At 42.7% G+C, this 18,270-nt stretch overlaps 1 protein-coding gene across 1 annotated transcript; it reads left to right on the forward strand.

Moving 5' to 3' along the window:
* Positions 1-9,836: 9,836 nt before the first annotated feature.
* On the forward strand, positions 9,837-14,445 carry LOC139908373 (BCL2/adenovirus E1B 19 kDa protein-interacting protein 3). The gene is made up of 6 exons (XM_071895040.2): positions 9,837-9,980; positions 11,800-11,950; positions 12,247-12,328; positions 13,038-13,111; positions 13,404-13,550; positions 13,703-14,445. The coding sequence occupies exons 1-6, from the start codon at positions 9,938-9,940 to the stop codon at positions 13,749-13,751; spliced, it is 546 nt and encodes a 181-aa protein (XP_071751141.1). The 5' UTR covers positions 9,837-9,937; the 3' UTR covers positions 13,752-14,445.
* Positions 14,446-18,270: the final 3,825 nt, after the last annotated feature.

The raw sequence follows: 18,270 nt of genomic DNA on the forward strand, positions 1-18,270 counted from the left end.
AGCAGCAGGTGGAGCAGTAGAGGAGGACAGACTCTATGAAGCTTCTGTACAGGAGGCGCAGTAGGTGGGGTGCAACAGAGAGGACCTTGAGTTTCCAGAAGGTGCAGAGCTTCTACTGGCAGTGTTTATGGGCGGCAGTGGTGTGTCTGTCAAAGCTGGGTTTATTGTCCAAGATTATTCCAAGATATCGGAAGCTCTCCACCATCTCAAGTATCTTGGGTTGGCGAAAAAAGGAGTTATTTATTTTAGAGACTTCCAGGTACAGATAGTTGTATGCACACCACTGTGTGAAATAAGAGATGGAGTGCTGAGAGGCTATAATTGAATTATTGTCCTTCAGGAGTGTGAGTACTTTATGATGTCCCTGTTGCCTTATCAACCCTAATTGCCAGGTAAGTTTCAAGTCTTTGAGATGATATTTAATGTAGTTGTTGTGATGCTCCTGCAAACAGTGCTGCCCCTTGGTTTTTCATAAATTGAACCATCTATTAAGAACTGCAATAAATTAAACACTTACAACTGAGCGACTTTAATACAATAAATGATTATGTCATTATGGGTATCATTTTCATGGGCAATGACATACAAGGACCGCTTTGTTGCTGTTGGAAAAAAAGCAGTGGCAGACTTGGGCAAGAACCTGTATATTTTTTGTTAATCTGAGAAATACTAACAGAAACATGTTTATCTTTCAACTTGTTTGTGTTAAAGGTTATTATTGCTGATAGTACACACCATTTTACACAGGAGGTCCCAAGACAAGATGCCATATAGTAAAGCTGTTTGTTTTTTAGCTGTTTGTAGCTGTTGTTTTAGATCTCTCTCTCTCTTCTCCACGAGTCAATAGCCATCCTCTAGGGGTGAGCCCAGGAACTGTAATTATTATTTATCACACTAATCCAAAGGCTCCCTGCATATAGCCAATCAGATTCTGTTTTCACAGGGCGTGCAGAGCCACCAAAGGAACACCACTAGTTTTATTGGCACTCATTAATCAGCCTCCATGTCTACGCAGCTACAAAAAGTGAATTTTAAGCAGATCCTTTAATGCACACTCAGATCAAGTCATCAATCATAGCCTAATACAAGGCTGTAGGATAGGGGACATGTCTAATGGCAAGATCTAACTGTGGCCATTACCTGAAAAGGTTTTATTATTTTGCTATCTCACAGTGCAAAGCATGATGGATGAATGGGATGGGCAGTCATTTGCTGGACCCTGAGAGCAGCTGGCATCTCCCTCTTTGATCTAAGCTGGGCCCAGGACATTGTCAAAGATCTTAAGTTCTTTTGATGAATGAGGGAACTTTTTCTGCTTTGTTTCTGGGCCGAATAATGACTTTCTGAGACTGTCCTCTTGTCTAGAAACAAGGCTGGAGGTCAGATGAGAAATGCAGTTAAGCAACATAATAAATGGACGAGGAGATAGACTGTGAAAGTAGAGAGGTTTCTGGCTGGTGCCTGATGCTCAGGGCTGCCATGGACCAGAAAGCACTGTAACAGTGCATCGCATCACTCATAATGCTTGATCTGCTTGTCTACCTGACCACGTATACTTGTGAGTGATGTGTCTATTGAGCATCATCAGCAAAAAGCAAGAGTGTTAAAAAAAGGGTTGAAGATCTTAATTAGTTGTAGTACAATCAGTATGATTCAGTACAGCATATGACAGTTTTAATTTTGATGCTGGTATGAAATTGCCTCAGGACATGGTGCTCTTTAACAGGTCTCTCCACCAGGTGGTGATGTTGTCCTTAAAGTGTTGGGCAAGGTTGCATTACTATAGACACATTATTTCGAAAATGATTCAGAAGTAAAACTCACTCTGACAAACAATATTTACTCAGTTGGCCCTTAGGAATGTGTTTACTGAATTGTTATTGTTAATGAGGAGCAGAGAAAAGGGGTAAAACATGATGAGCTCAGTTTGTGCACCAGAGTGGTGCACACCCGCGTGCATTGTGTCCCTCTGTCTCCGAGGGCTCTTGGCTACATGAATGGAATGCAATATTGAGTCTGTGCATGAGGGACGCTGCTGATGTCACTGATGCCAAGCTTCTTCTTAAAGGAATGTCACAGCAATAGATGAATCACTGGCCATAGGGCTCCTTAGATACAAATAAACAAGAGAACCAAGGAGGAACACATCATTGTCAAATAACTAAATTCTTTAGTATCAAGGTCCATGTTGTCCAGGTAATAGATATAATGTAGGTGAAAGGGTGATGCAGCAAGCATAAACCACCTAATGGTATTTGGCTGCATGTTTTTAACGCACTCATCAGCACAGACTTACAGTAGGTTTATCCTTATGGTTTATCCCTGTTTCCCAACATTGCATTGTTCACTTTGTTGTATTTTGATGTCAGATATGTGCTGTTAAGTGACAGCAAAGCACTCCCTCCATTTGGTTTACTAGCAGTTTGTGCACACTCCATAAGTAAATATACTTTTCATGTGCCAAATAGTATACAAGTTGGTTTGCATCCAGTGGGCAGCAATAAGGATAGATGTGCAACCTATAACAGCAGCGTCACCTGTCCCAAATAATATCACATTTTGCTGGATAGACATAGCCTGGCATAATATCATTCATATATCATCATAGATCAGATATCTGGCACCATCATACTCTTTGGTGTGGCCTTTTGGTGTGACTACTGGCCTCGACATTACCATTTGCCCGCTGGCTTGGAGGTTTGGGCATGTTTCCAGACCTCCAGGCCAGTAGATTAACCTTTTAAGTAGCCTGCTCAGGCCAGAAGAGTTCAATGTCCTAAACAGACAAAACACATAATCGCAAACAGTTTTCTTGCAGTAATAGAGTGGTGCATTGTGGATAAATAGTCTGTGAATTCACCTGGGTGACGTTAGGCTACTGTGGTGTACCAAGTCTGATATTTCTTGTAATACACTATTAAAGTGATGATATCATTCTCAAAAGCAGAACATTGGAGACATCTGTTTAAATTAGGTTGCGAAAACACTGACGGCAAGTTTTAATCACTCAGATGTTTCAACATTTATGTTTCAAAATATAAAACTCTTGGTACCATAGAAAGTGAAAGCATTAACATGAGCCATGTGTTAAGCCAGTAAACATTTCTTTATTAGTTTAGGCTCGTCCTTAAAGGGATAGTTTGATTTTTGGTGACTTGGCTATTTTGTGTCTCTGCATGCAGTTTGAAGGTATGGGAATGGTTAGCTTAGCTCACTTGCTGGAAGTCTAGGGGATCAATTAGCAGCTCCTCTCAGAACTAGTAAAATAGACCTTAACTTCTCCAAAGATTGATGGCTGGTCTAACAAAGATATACATTGTAATTTACGTATTATAAAGTCATTAATTCAACTGAGATTAAAAAAACATTCACATCAACATTCCCGGCCAGACTTCTTTTATGGTACACTCTAGACAACTGGGAACTGGGGAACTTCCTACTTCCAAATAGGAAAAGTCCATTTCAGTGTCCTGAAATTCCTAGTCGGAAACTCGCTCTGAGGTGGCAAGTAGGAAATTCCAAGTGGGAATTTTTTTTGTCTTGAATGTATCATTAGGTCAACCTGACCTCACACAAATATTGAACACGAGTTGTTAACACCAAATTACATGTTGGTGGTGGCGCTCCCAGCACAAAACGTTTACGTGAAGGAGGCACGACTATAAACATGAAGTACCGTAACTCCTCTAATATTGGCCCGGGCCTTTATTTACCTCAACTGCAGAGGGTACCAGGCCTTTATTGGAAGCAGGCTTATATTAGAGACAGGCCTTTATTTCTAATTCCCTCTGTTTGATAAGTATATTTGCTCATATTTTAGTACGAAGCCTCCTTGTTTTCTGATCTGCTTCTGTTGGGGTACGTTAGGTAGACGTTTTTTTGTTACTACAATGCATTACTGCATTAACGGTAATCGACGACGGCATGCTCCAGAGACTTCCGCCGGCCTAGCCATCTTGTGGCACTTGTACGTTACTACAAACTACAGTTACAAACAGGCACCAGGAGTTTACCGGTATCCACCGTTGTTTGCATGTAAGCTGAAGCTAACTGAAGCTAACTGAACCTAAGAATAGAATCTATACAGTTATATCATATCGGCGTTTATTTCGATGCATATGCGCAAGCTCAGTCCACCTGACAGCCCTCTGTTCTGTCAGCGGAGAGAGAGACACAGACAAGCATGGAGGTTTCGGCGTGCCCCCGGAGTTTCCCTCAGAGCACGCCCTGTAGGTTTGACCAGTTGGACAGGTGGAAGTGTCTTTTCCAGGGTCAGACAGGACAGATCCTTGGTGTCCTTTACAGTTTCAACCACAAGCCTTGGTGGAGCTTTGACCTCAACCTGGATGGCTGGAGCCTGGGACTCCTGAAGCAGGTTATGGTTATGGTTAGGCAACTAAAACAACTCGGTTAAGGTTAGGAAAATGGTTTGGTCATGGTTAAATTTGGAAACGCTGGGAATCGAACCCCGGTGCCAGCATCGAAGGCAAACGTATACGCCCGTCCGTCATCCCCGACCACAACACCCTTACTTTCCATCGTGTTATTTCAATGTTGAGAGAGAAACATGACAGTCACGTGACGTGGACGCAGACCAACGTAGCACATTGTCGTTATTTACATGACCGCTAGAGGTCGCTTAACTTTAAAACTTAACTATAGGTCATAATAAGCTGCTTGTACAAATGACCTATGGGGTCGTTTTTTGGGGGAGGACAGGCTGAGCAGGTCGGTTGATCCTTCCTTAAGCAGGTGAATCAGGGTGTATTCAGCAAGAGACACGGGGAGAGCCTCCTCTGAGGTGGAGATACTGTCAGGTCCAGCAGAGAGGACAGTGACTTTTGTTCCCTCACAACATTCAGGTTGATGCAGGACGGTGACAGAGCTTTCAGCAGCGGCCTCAATCTGTGCACAAGAGCTGAACGTTTCGCTCTTGATGATAAAAGGACATTGTTCTTCCTCCTTCTCCAAGTCCTGGAGGAACAGCATCGGTTTAGAATCAGCTTTGACGATTGGCTCCCATTCATCAAGATGATCTTGAGTAGGGGCATGGTGTGCAGCGCAGGCAGCCATAAATGTAGAACTCACTGATGAGGAATCATAGATGTGCTTTTCACCAAGTTCCTCCTCCTCCAGGAGGACTGAGAGGAACTGCATCAGGTGAGAATCAGTGCTGCTGACAACAGGTTCCCATTTGTCAAGCTGGTCCAGAGTCGGCCCATGCTGTGGGGAGCAGTCAACTACAAATCTAGAGAGATGTGATGAAGTGTAGAAGAGCTCCTCACCAAATCCCTCCTTCTCCAAGTCAAAGTGGGATTTGACCAGTGGCTCCCACTCATCCAGGCAGCCCAGAGTGGATCCACAGGGTGAGCAGCAATCAGCCACAAATCCAGATGTGTCACATGGGGGAGCATAGAGGTATCTCTTTCCAACTGCCTCCAGGTGGTAGTCATCGTCAAAACCATTGGGGGAGTGCTGAAGCAGCCTCAATCTCTCCATGATTTTGAAGTCATCAGTCATTTGAGCCTCATGGGATGGAGCCTCAACAAGGCAGAGCAGGTTGGACTGAGCCTCAACATGCTGAGCTGGGTGGATGGATGCTCCAGCATTACCTAATGCTGTGTCTTTGGTCATGAGAGGAGACTCTTTCTCTGTGGGAGGAAGGTCTCCTTTGTCCATATCCAAGAGAAGTTTGCATGCTGATGAAGCTGTGTTGGCTATTGGTTCCCATATATTGAGGCTCTCAAATCCACAAGCAGGTTTGGAGCCGAGACCAACAGCAGACTGAGGTGAAAAATCATAGTCGAGCTCAGCAGGAACTCCAGATAGCTTCATCTTATGCCTTTCATCATAGTTTTGTTTCAACAACAAATATAACTGTGAATTTACAATGTAAATCAAACTAAGGAAGAACTAGACACAAATGTAAATCCTTCAACACAAACAACTAGTCTATCCTGACTGTCTGTCTCTTGTTTGTCTGTTCAGCAAAATCCTCTGTACTAATCTTTTCCTGTTAAATAACAAAAATATAAATACATGTGGCTTACCAAGATGGGAATCACTCTCCATGTTTTCCTTTCTAAAAGGTAGATATTGTTGATGTTTCTCCAAATTAATGTATGAAGAAAGAAAAGCCAGCACTCTTAATGTCCTTTTGTCATATATTTGAATGATATATATCATCAGCGTTGTGTGACACAACGCTGATGATGGCTTATTGCTGAAACGCGTCCGTCGTTTGTGCTCTATAGCTGCCCATTCAAATATATGACAAAAGGACATTAAGAGTGCTGGCTTTTCTTTCTTCATGTATTAATCTTTGGCCGTGCACCTAAGGAGGATTTTCTTGACTGAGTTGTGCTCGCATTTGGCGGAGTTTGGACTCTCCAAATTAATGTAACATGAGTTTTCTTTCTCAATTTGCAGGTGAACACCGATCAGAGATGAAACTGTGAGTCTGTGTTTGTGTTCAGGTCAATCGCTCCTTTATGACACTGACATTCTAAATTAACTCTGCTGCATTCTGTCCAGCTGCATTATGATTCATCAGATGAAGATCAGGCTCCAGTAAACTTTGATGACAGAGATGTCTTGCTTCCTACATGGTTTATAAACTACACATGATTAAAAACACATAACTGAATATTTGGAATTTGTATTAAGATACTGTATTTTTTATGTGGAAAACATTTATTTATTGCTAATTCCTATTGCACTTTCACTGTTTTAAGCCACAAGTTAGCTCACTCTAATCTTACTACTACCTACTACTATTACTATATATTACTATTACCTATTACTACTACCTACTATCATATCTGAGGGGATAGTTTCTTTTTTCCAGAACAACCTGCATCAACCCATGTAGTTAATAGAAACATAGGTAGCACTTTACAATGGCCTTTTTCCAGTGCATGAACCTTTAAGCACCAATAACATTTGTTTTGTCCCCTAATTATGTTATTATACCCTGTAATTATTTTTTAAGTATGCAGTAATTACGAAAACAGTTACACCATAACTACCTTAAATCTCTCATAATTACAAAATTGTTACCCCGTACCCCATAATTACAAACTAGTTACACTGTAATTAGCGGGCTGTAAAATAAAGCGTTACCTCAATTTGTGCTGTTGCCACTGAATCCAATCCATACTATTGTCACAGAATCTAGCTCATAGAAAATGAATGGAGGCAAATTGGTCGCTTAGTGAATCGCTTGCAGCCACGCTTGCAAGCGATGAATTCGCACCACGAAAAAATTGAGTCAACACCAAGTGATGATGACCTGCTTTTGCTCAGTAAAGAGGAAATAAAGAAATATTTGGGTACACCCATTACTGAGGAGGAGAGAGCATGGAGAGTTTCATTGTTTTGTTTTTACTGTTGGAACAGCTGGCATCATGAGGAACAATTTCAGAGAGCCAATTGAGGCAGAGAAGTAATAACTCTTCATTTAAGGAAATAAGTCCAGTTTGTTTGAACACAGTGCCAGCTGTGTGCGAACTGAGCGCCTTGTGGGTTCATTCAAAATTTTGTGACAGGAGTGGGATAATGGAGCTTATAGCGTTTTACTGAAAAGTTACTTTATTGATTACATTATTGATTTCCGTCACCAATACGCACAGTTGTTTTGTCTTTATTTCAACTTGTAAAGGCAAAAATAGGCTTGAGCATTGGTCAGAGAGATAAATAGCCTGTAGGCTATTTCAGATTGATAGATGCTGGATGGACGGACAGAGACAGACTGTGTTACTTATACATAGGAAACATACTGTATAGGCCTTCTCTAAATTTTCTTGGAGGTGTAGATGTTTGGTGTTTTACTAAATGATTACACATTTAGCTCATCTATCATTCTCTACTAGTCCATACCCCATGGATGTATTAAACTAGCCATACCCGGGGATGCGCGCGCCACAACTCCGCGCAGACTTGCCAAAAATGCGCATAAACAGCGTACAGTAAATTTGGGAAAATGGAAAAATCAGCTCAGTCCCTGCCTATGCCAATGCTCAATGGCCATATGCAGTTTAAGATTGATTGGCCAACCCGTTGAGGAGCAAAATGGATGCGGACAGACGGACAGACGGACGGACGGACGGACAGAGGTTTCCTCATTTTATAGTAGGATACATTGTCTGTGTGACGTTATCAACAAACGTCATCTTGATTGGTGAGATGTGTCATGTCGCAGGTGAAACATCGCAAAAATCGACCTTGGTCCGAAAAAATAAATGCCGCATATTCACTCAGCGAAATTCTGCTGTTGATATGCAAGGTTGCATTGACTGGATATAAGTTTTAAAAATATTACTGACATGGGAATAAATTGCATGAATTAATCGCCCTTGGTGTGTAAAGACCTTTAGTCTTAATGGTATGCGCTCTACTGGTTGAGCCACAGAGGCGCCCCCTTCTAGCCTACTTTAATGTAACTGTTTACATTCATCAGAGCACACGATTGTTTAAGGAAATGTCATTGTGAAATAACGTTAACGTCAATGGCTCAGTATGTACCGCTGGGTATTTTGACAGGAAAGAAATTCCGATTACAATTTTCTCCTCCACCATGACAATTCAGCTGTCGATCCAGCCCAGTCCAGCTGCCTGGCTGTGGTGCCTCTTTCCCTGAGACGCCACGAATATCGCGTTCATTTGCATTTTATTGACAACAGCTCAACCTTTTCGCAGCCTCGCTAGCCCGATTCGCATCTCGAGCTATCCCAATATGCAGTGCGCAGTGACCGATCGCTTCTCATACACAATGAATGGAGGCGAGTTGGTCGCATAGTGAATCGCCTGCAAGTACATTCAAAATTTAAAGATGAAATTTAAAGATTAAATATGAATGCATTTTCACTTTAATAGGCTATGTTTAGGTGTTTTTGCTGTTTTTACTGGAAATGTTGGCCCACTTCTTTTAATCTAGACTGGTCAGTTTTTGCCTGGGTTTTGCTATTTTTTCAGGCAGGCTACATTCTATGTAGCGAAATGTTGGAAACTATGTTTGCTAACGGTTCAGATGCTAACATGAACTTGCAAGCCAAAGCCAATAGCCTCAACTGTGGGGCATGTTCCCCCAAGTGGTTAGATTTAATTTTTTGGTTTAGCTATATGCTCCTCTACTGTTTTGTTGTCACATTGTGGAGCTCCGTGGACAAGACTGATGATGAAGATTGATGTCTATTTCCTACTCATGTCAGGTGCATTCATTTAGAAAGTTGATCAAACTGGTAAAGGCGTCCCATAGCCTACATACACTAAATCACCAGCATTCCAATAATATTTCTGTAGGGACTTAAAGTCTGTCTGCAGTACTATATGATCTTATTATAATGTTGTTGTTTTTTTTTTTATCTCCTATTGTATCACTATTATTTCTATAATATTTCTATAGGGACTTTAGTTAAACTGTATATTTATAAAAAGTTATTATGGTATTACCCTATAGTTCCTTTTCAATTGGGGTAGCTACGCTAAACGAATTAAATGGACACCTTCCAGCCAATCAGAATAGAGTATTTTCCCAGGCCATCTTATATTATATTTAAACTGACCAAGGCCATTTGAGCCCATGTGCTCACTGTATGTTACAGCACAAAAAACTACTGTGGCCAAGGGACAGTCTAGGGCACATATCGGGTCAGCAAATCGCCTCATGCCCATTGCTGCTGTGGCTTTTTACCTGCTGAACTCTAGTGTGTTTTGTTTACCTCTTCCCTCCTTACACGTGGGGTGGGAGGAGAGGGAGGGGGGGAGGGGGAGGGCGGCGGATTAGCGCAGCGTCGGTGACCAGTGTCCTTTGACTACAACAACACAAGAGTGATTGAAAGAAAAGCGCAGGGCAGAAACCCATTTTCACCTGCTTGTCCTCCTCGGTCGGTGTCCGCATCTCTCCGAGCTCCAGCCACTCAGTCCCCGGCGTTCAAGCATGTCTTTGTCCGGTTCGCAGACACCAGAGGACGGGCTCTCCGGTAAGTGCTCGTGATGCACGCACCAGGCCATCGATTTGCTGTTATATTGTGAAAATGATAGGCTATATATATTAGTGTCTCGATGACGTAGATGATTTCTTGCTTAGATGTAGCCGTCTTTTAGATTCTCTCTCTCTCTCTCTCTCTCTCTGTCTCTCTCTCTCTCTCTCTCGAACCATCTATAACGCTGATTATTATAAAAGCTTCATTTTACAAGCTTTACTCCATCGATCGAATTGCACTCTCGTTTTTCATCTTCATGCAAATTCAAACACACCGAGTGAATAATGTAAGCAATGACCCCAATTCTTTCGTTCGGTTTGTTTACACGTTTAGTGCGGAGATACAGTACCACAGTCGCTCATCGCGAGAGAATGATAGGCTACTAACCTGCGTGGCAGACTTGGGGCAGGTGTGAGAGGAAGAAAGCACTGGCAGTTTTAGTTGTCATTGTTGTTGCCACTGACACCGTCATTGTGTAAACGGTTTCCATGACTCACCTGTTCGTATCTCTGTAAGCCAATTAAGCTGTAGAGATTTCCTGACGCTTATAGCTCCAGTGTGCTGTGCGCTCATTGCTGGACACATAAGAGATGTTGGGTAAAGAACCATGCATTCATAACATGGTATAGTAAAAAATTAATTGCAGCATCCAACACTTATGACATAAAGCTGATTTGGCAGTGGCCCACATGGATGTGTACAGGATTGCACCACAGAAACTGATGCGGTGCTGCAGAAATGGCGACAGATACAGAAGTCAGACAGCAAGGCAGTTGTTATGTCATAACTCTCTCTGTGGAAAAATAACTGGGGCAATGGCACAATTTCCCCCGCTCCAGCCCCCTCCTGCCCCCCCTCCCTCACTCCCCTCCCTCCAGCTCTCTGCCCACTCATGTCACTGTCCCCGCTGCCACTGTTTACACGATTACACTGTGTCATAAACCAGAGAAAAAGGCCAAATTAGAGAGAGATGAGAGGAGAGGAAAGGGTACTTTGATAGGGAGAGGACGGAGGTGTTGATTTGTGTAAAAATGCCGGCCGTCCCAAGGAAGGATACAGGCAGCATGACAGGAGTGGCAGAGAGGAGCAGGGGGAGGAAGGGAGAGGGTGAATGGCTAATCTCTAACAGAAATAAGATCTTACGCAAGCAAGCACGCTGTCAGCCTGGGTTAGCCCTGCCCCACTGTTTGGCTGTGGGTATGTGGACGCCTGCATGCTTGCTTGCATGTGTGTGTGGGTGTGTTTATGTGCATGTGTGTGTTATTGTGTACTCTGGCCTGCTGTCCCTCTTGCATTCAGCCCCTCTCATCCGATCTAATGCCATGTCAGGACATCCGTTGTGCTGCTTACACCTCTCACCATATGTCAGCACACAGCATCACACACCTGCTCCCACCGTCCTCCCCACTGCAAAGCAATAGGATAACAGTATAGAGGAAAACCACACAAATACACATCTGTGCCATAATTTGTTTCCCAATGATAGGTCTTCTGCATTCAGCATAGTACGCACAATGCAGGAGATTGTCCAGTGATTATTAGCACAAATTTCAAAACAAAACACACTCCATAAAATGACTGAAAATACGATATGCTGGAAGAAAACCCCCAGATAACAAGCAGATAGGCCACCATGCTGTCTCTGTTTTTGTGTTGAGAAGCGCCAGTGTAAGCACTCATTAGCGAGTTTAAATTTGATTACATCCTCTGGCTCCTCACCGGCTATTAAATGTGTGTCGTAGCTTACTGTTTGCTGCGTCCTTGCTGACTGCTTGGGCATCCTTACAGATCATACTGACTGTTGTTTATACCTCAGGCTCCTGGGTAGAGCTGGAGGAGCTGATAGCAGCCGTGAGTCGCAGGGAGAGTCTGGCAGGGCCGCAGGACAGCATCTCCTCCGCCCTGCAGGGGGAGCTGGAGCGAATCCTTCTGGAGGCACAGCTCGAGTGTGAGAGGAGTAAAGACAGGTAATGAAGCAATTGGATTGTGTGTATTGTGTTTTTTGTTTTGTTTTGTTTTGTTTTGGGGCTGGGGAGCTATACGGTGAGCTGTAAAAAAAATAATTAGCACAGTAATGAGTTACATTGAACTTTGTGTTTTTCACAAAATATGTTTATTTTCTTGTTTATGTTTATATGTTATGTTTTTATGTTCATGTTTATTGTTTGATACATTTAACAGAAATATAGTATCATTAAAATATAGTGTGTCCATATCTTGAGATTGAAGGCAAATATTGTAAATGTCAATTTGTTGTCCGCAGTCCTCCACAGGTGGTGACTCCGCAGACCAGTGGTTCCCCACGAGCCACTAGTGAGCAGGACAGTGATTGTGTCACCATACAGGTATTCCTCTATAGCACTGACATATGATGTTTACCAAGTAACTTCACCTTTGTGTTCTGTTTTACCAATATCATTCGGTCATTCGGTAGCCTGAATGCTGTCATTCAGTTCCATTTAATTTCCTGAATTTCCCCAAGGGGATTAATAAAGTGCCATCTTATCTTATCTTATCTTATCTTACTTGCATCTTGAGTCCAAACACAAACCATTTAACCAGGAAATCTTGACCACATGCAACAAGGGACAGAAGACAGGATCTCATGCAATGGCTTCCTCCTTGACTATGTACAAAACAGATGCATGTGAAAAATAGACACTCAGAAGTTTTATTTTGTTGTTACTTTGAATTTCTCAGAAACAGAAAACACCATGTCCAAGTTTTCACGTTGGAGACCAAATTTCAATATAAGACTGGTATGTGGAAAATTCCACTTGCACTGTAGGGAGAATGGTGGACTTGAACATGCTGTTTTCTATTTCTGAAACCGTCTTCGACCAGTTGCTTCTTGCTGCGTGCTGTGTCAAGATTTCCTCAACAGATTTACTTGGGTCACATACATTTATTTTGTGATTTGTAAATACAAATGAATGTCAGAGACATCTTGAGGCTGTTCAGGCTAATGTCGCTGTCTTCATCCTAATTTCCTCTTGACTGACTGTTCTTTTTCTACTGTTGCACTTCTTTTCAATCTCCTTCTGTTACTGACAGGAGGAAGGTGAGCGGCGGGTGGACACTGACTGGGTATGGGATTGGTCCAGTAGACCTGAAAATATGCCACCAAAGTAAGACCTGCTCCTTTGAAGCCATGTATCTTTTTGCTGTAAGCTACATAATATCTCATTTAAGTGTTGAGAAACATGTGAATCACCCCTAGTTTTCTCTTCAACTGCAACACTCTTGAGATTAAATCTTCTGTAACAAAATAAGTTTGCTTGACAGCCGTTTGGCCTTCATGGTCTCAATACTCCCCATTCTGCACTTTCTACTTCTATCGAGTTCTCTTTCCCTCTGTCTGCACATCTTATCTCTGACTCATATCTCTCTCTCTCACTCTCTCTCTCTCTCCCTCTCCAGAGAGTTTGTGTTTCAGCACCCTAAGCAGCCGGGCTCTCTTAGTGTAAGGAAGACAGAGGTGATGAAGAGGGGAATCTTCTCCTCCGATGTCCTCCTCATTCTTGTTCCCTCTCTGCTGGCTTCACACCTGCTCACACTGGGAGTCGGGTGAGACATACACACACACACACACAATTTGCTATTTAGTGTCAATCATTTTCTGTAGCAAATGCATTACAATGCTGCAACTTTTCAATGTGACAAAATAAACAAATTACAAAAAACAAATTAACTGCTGCTTTCTCTCCTCTCTTTTTTAGGATCTACATAGGAAAGCGATTGGCCGCCTCCACAACTAGCACGCTGTGACATGTGCTTTAGGGCAGCGTCCCCATTCGCTAACGGCCCGGCCAATAAGGTCACAGTCGCCCTCTCTACCGCACTAATTTGCCCCCTTCTTTCCTCGTCACGGGGCAACCATAGGACCCTGCCTTTCTGTACCTCTGTCTCTCTGTACATCTGTCTGTCTGTCCACCCAGCAGCACTCTGCCAGTGTGTCTTTCTGTCAGCCTATCTGTCAGTCCGTGCTTGTCTTAGGGCCCAGGGAGTGGATGGATCCTGACCAATGAGTCAGACTGAGGTCACTTTTACTCTCCCACAGAGTAACGCTGATCTCAACCCACTAAAGCATCATCGGAGAGGAAAGATTGTCGAGATACGAGAGAGAGGAGAGAAAGAGAGTTTTGCCCAGCGAGAACAATAAATCTCTTTGTTAGGGGGAGATGGACATGGATAGTTGGTGACAGGGTTTTTTCAGGTGTGATGAGAAAGACGATGTATGGTAGTCTTTTTGCCCAAGATGTCTGTCATCTGTCAAAAGTTATGATCGTCCATAAGATTGAGCTGCTAGGAGTGGTTCTTGGGGTTATTCTGTCTATCTGATGAAGAAGAAGAAGAGTGTTAGATGGCTGGATGACAATAGTAGTGGCTCTGGTTGTGCTCTTTGTCCCGTAAACCAATTAAATATTTGATCTCTGACTATGACAATCATGACCCCATTAAACTTAACTCCTCAAAACTTTTATGTGCCTCTTTGGTCTCTTATTCTTAGTTTTCTCTTCCATTCAATACAGCACTTGGGGGACATTTATTCTGGCAGTATGTGGTATATACAGTTTTCATCTCAGGGAAACTGAAGCATTTTCAACCAGCAAAGCACAGGGATTTGCTGAAGTAAGCTTAGGTTGTAATTTATAATGTATGTCTTATATGTTTTTTCTTTTGAGCTATTGCAGTTTGGAGATTACCTGTATGAAGTCATAGAAGACTGGAAAGAAAGACTGAACCATTTACAACCTACTGTATACTGTTAGCAAACTGCATAATAAACCACAACATCTGTTTAAAATTGAGCCGCATTACCATATAAGGTGAATCACTGCAAATCACTGTGTTGATTTGGCACGGTCATTTCCTTGGGCTACTATTTCTCTAGTGTTGACACGCCGGTGTTTAAATAGCCAGACTCACTCTCTGCCAATGATGACTCTTACTCTTGTCTCACCGACCCCTTGCTCAAATGTTATGACATCACACCAGCCTGTCTCCTTCCATCTGCCTTTGTCGTTCCTCACCTCACGTAAGTCTTCCTTTTCTCTTTTTTTTAACAAGCGGAGCTGCTGCTCTGACCAGTCAGGGATTTGACGTTTTATTGCTTTCCCATAAACCAGAGACCCGTTTCCTCTTACCCTGTTTAACATCCCATGAAAATAGCTGGCCTGGACTGGGACAGAGGGTCTGAGCACACCGAGGTTTTGCTGTGCTGCCTAGTAAGTAAATTACCCCCATTTGTTGTCCGGCCCGACCAAGCCCAATGAGTTTATCAGCCATTAGCAGGGTGTTTGATGTGCGGGGTCCTGCTGTGCTTGTTAAGCTACCTCTAGACACACCAAGCTGACAATGCAACAACAGCCTGCCTTGGCAGAGCACAAAAGCACCTGGTTTCCATTCACACACACACACACACACACCTACATGCACACATGCAAACCATGCCCAATACACATTATGGGATCACGTTTACACAGCTAGAATCAAAAAGAAAGCCCTGCACTTTGTCGGAAGATAAAATGTTTATGTGTGTTTCTGGAATGCCCTTTCATAAGCCTGCCCAGTCTGACTGCCTTTGACCCATTTATGTTATGCAATGTTACAAATAGAGTTTAAGTGAAATAGTGATTTTGAAGTTAAAGCAGAATTTTTTTTCTTGTGGCTTGTGCCTGATTCCACCCCCCAACCTTTTATCCTCAGGTTCCAGCAAACAGGCAGTCACAGGTGGGACAGGGCGTTGTAAATCACCATGTTCTCACACAATTACACACCCTATTGCTGTGCACCCAGGGGACTATGGTCACATTGTAGGGGGAATTACTAATAGTTTATATACTTAGATGTCAAAGGTTAAGCAGCAGACTTTCAGATACATGTTGGAATATGGTGTGAACATTTTTAAAGTGTGTGTAGTCGGTGTTAATAAAAGAAGTCCCAATCCTCACCCGGTGCTCTGTCTCCTATAACCGTCAGAGGTAGAGAAGACTCCTAGGACACAATACTGAGGTCTAGACACCCTGGAAGAAATCTGTTCATTTCCTGAGCTGCACTTTAGAGATCGGACATCTGTCTTTCTGGGAAATGCATTATCTTCCCGCTCCTATACTGCTAGACAGGAAATAGAGGGTCTAGTTTCAAAGAGGTTGGATCTAACAAAGGAATTCTTTTAAATTGGCATGTCGTCCGTGCCTCAACATTCAAACAAGGTCACTAGTTTGAGCTCCCCTCTCAAGTAACTCCACTTTACCACATGTGGCCCACTTCCTCCCCATGATCCATTTATCATAAGGAACAATAGCCTATAATACCATATAACAGTATGACATACTCCTACTCCACAATCAGAAGCATAATAGCGTATGGCTCACCAAACAAGTACACTCCTACACAAGATCCAAACCACTTTCACTATGAGTTCACATACTGTAGGCTTAGATGGTTACTCTCATGCATAAAAATTACTCAAATTCTGTGTTACACATTGGTATTTAATGTTAATTCTGTATTTGCATCAATAAATGCATTATTAAAGAAGGCTTGCCTCTTTAGATATAGTAAATTTGACATTCAGTATGCACAGAGGCAACAAAGAAACATTTTCAAACACAACCTTACCACGAGTTCAATACTCAACTGCCTGCCTTTTTCATCCGCTCTGCCACTCTCTTGTGAACACAGCAGCAATTTGACTAATCAACCACATAGTTGACAAGGCATCAACGGGGGGAACAGGCAGAGTGAAAGAAGTTCCTGTGTGTATGATTTGGTGAATGTTTTCTTCTTCCTTTTTTTTTCCTGTCATGTACCCAAACACGTGCGTGCCTGCTTGCATCTGCCGTGCCAGATTACACACCAGGAAAGGGGTAATAATGGCTTCCATGTGCTGTCTACCCTCTCCTCTACGTAGCCTCCTCTCTCTTCCTAGTAGCAGTCAATCACGCCCGGTGTGACTGGCACAGACGTGGCCATGAACTGCGTCTGAACAAATGACCCAGTGTGCTCTCCCACTCGGCGCTGCTGTTTCCCAGCGTACGGTGGACCTTACTAGCCCAGACACGCTTGGCTCAGTGTGCCAGAAGTATGAAGGATTAATGAGAGCACTTGGAAATAAACTCAAAGGAGCACAATGCAGTGCTGTTCATGCTATGTAAACAAGCTGCTCAAGGTGTGTTGTGTCCTCACATCCTCAAGCAACTGTTTGATGCAATTTTTGACACCAAGAATCATGCGTTGATATACAGAGCTGTTTGAAATATGACATCTTTTCCAGTATATTTGAATTTCCTTACGTGAGTGTGGGTGTATGTATGCCGGAATGAAGAGGGGGAAAAAAGTAGAATTGTGGTAAAGGGAAAGCAGGAAAAGTGAAAGAAAAAAGGAAAAGTGTGTGTGGGTGTGAGTGAGTGAGAGAGAAAGAGAGAGAGAGAGATTTACAGAGATGCATGACTGACTTGGTATCAAGTATATACAGTACATAGATGATTTACAGCAGTCTCCGTCTATGGGGTGTGTAGGTGTAGGTGAGAGACGCATTGAAGACGGAGATGGAGTGAGTGTTATGAATGTAGCCAGCTGGTGTGTGTGACTGGAGTAGAACAGGGGAGGAGCAGCTGGAGGGTCCGTGGTCTGAGAATGAACTCACCGTTTGCATATGGCAAAACCATCACTAGAGCTTCTGCCGGTGGCTTTGAGGGGGCCTTCGTTAAATACCCCTGAATAACACTGAGAACTAAAGTGAGACACTGAAACCACATTGTTGTTTTAGAAATGATACGTTTCCCCATCACAGTAAGGCTATTCCGAGAATACCTTTGTGCACCTATCATCAATCTCCTTGTGTAATAACCGTGTTTTTCCAAGAAAAGTGTTCAGCTTATGTTACAATGTCCACAATGGAGACCGTTTTGAGTGATTTTACAGAGAGATTTGAAGGCGAGCAATTCGGTCAGGTAAATGGAATTGCTAGAACATTGCAGCGATTTCACAAGCATCCAAAAACAAAGTTTTCTTGGTCTGTTTTTAAACGTTAGAACAATCATATTTTTGTCCCTTTTTATATTTGTCCCAGACTAATAAATTGTTAAACTCACATTCAACTCTGCTGTCAGCTGTATTTTTGCTTCAGGTTTGGTTGATTTCAGCCAGCAACCCATGGCCAAAGACTGAATACATTTGTAATGAGGAGTGAAATATTTCTATAAGTTTTCCTTTGGACATATTAGCTCAGAATATATTTTCTGATTAATTTTGGATCCATAACACTCAATGTATAATTTGT

The sequence above is a fragment of the Centroberyx gerrardi genome, chromosome 2 (assembly GCF_048128805.1).
Source record: "Centroberyx gerrardi isolate f3 chromosome 2, fCenGer3.hap1.cur.20231027, whole genome shotgun sequence".
NCBI classification, from domain to species: domain Eukaryota; kingdom Metazoa; phylum Chordata; class Actinopteri; order Beryciformes; family Berycidae; genus Centroberyx; species Centroberyx gerrardi.

Excerpts from the sequence above, each read along its gene's own strand:
- LOC139908373 (XM_071895040.2), top strand. The coding sequence starts at position 9,938 with ATGTCTTTGTCCGGTTCGCAGACACCAGAGGACGGGCTCTCCG. Across the intron at positions 11,951-12,246 it reads TGTGAGAGGAGTAAAGACAG|TCCTCCACAGGTGGTGACTC; the intron begins GTAATGAAGCAA and ends TGTTGTCCGCAG. Across the intron at positions 13,112-13,403 it reads CCTGAAAATATGCCACCAAA|AGAGTTTGTGTTTCAGCACC; the intron begins GTAAGACCTGCT and ends CTCCCTCTCCAG.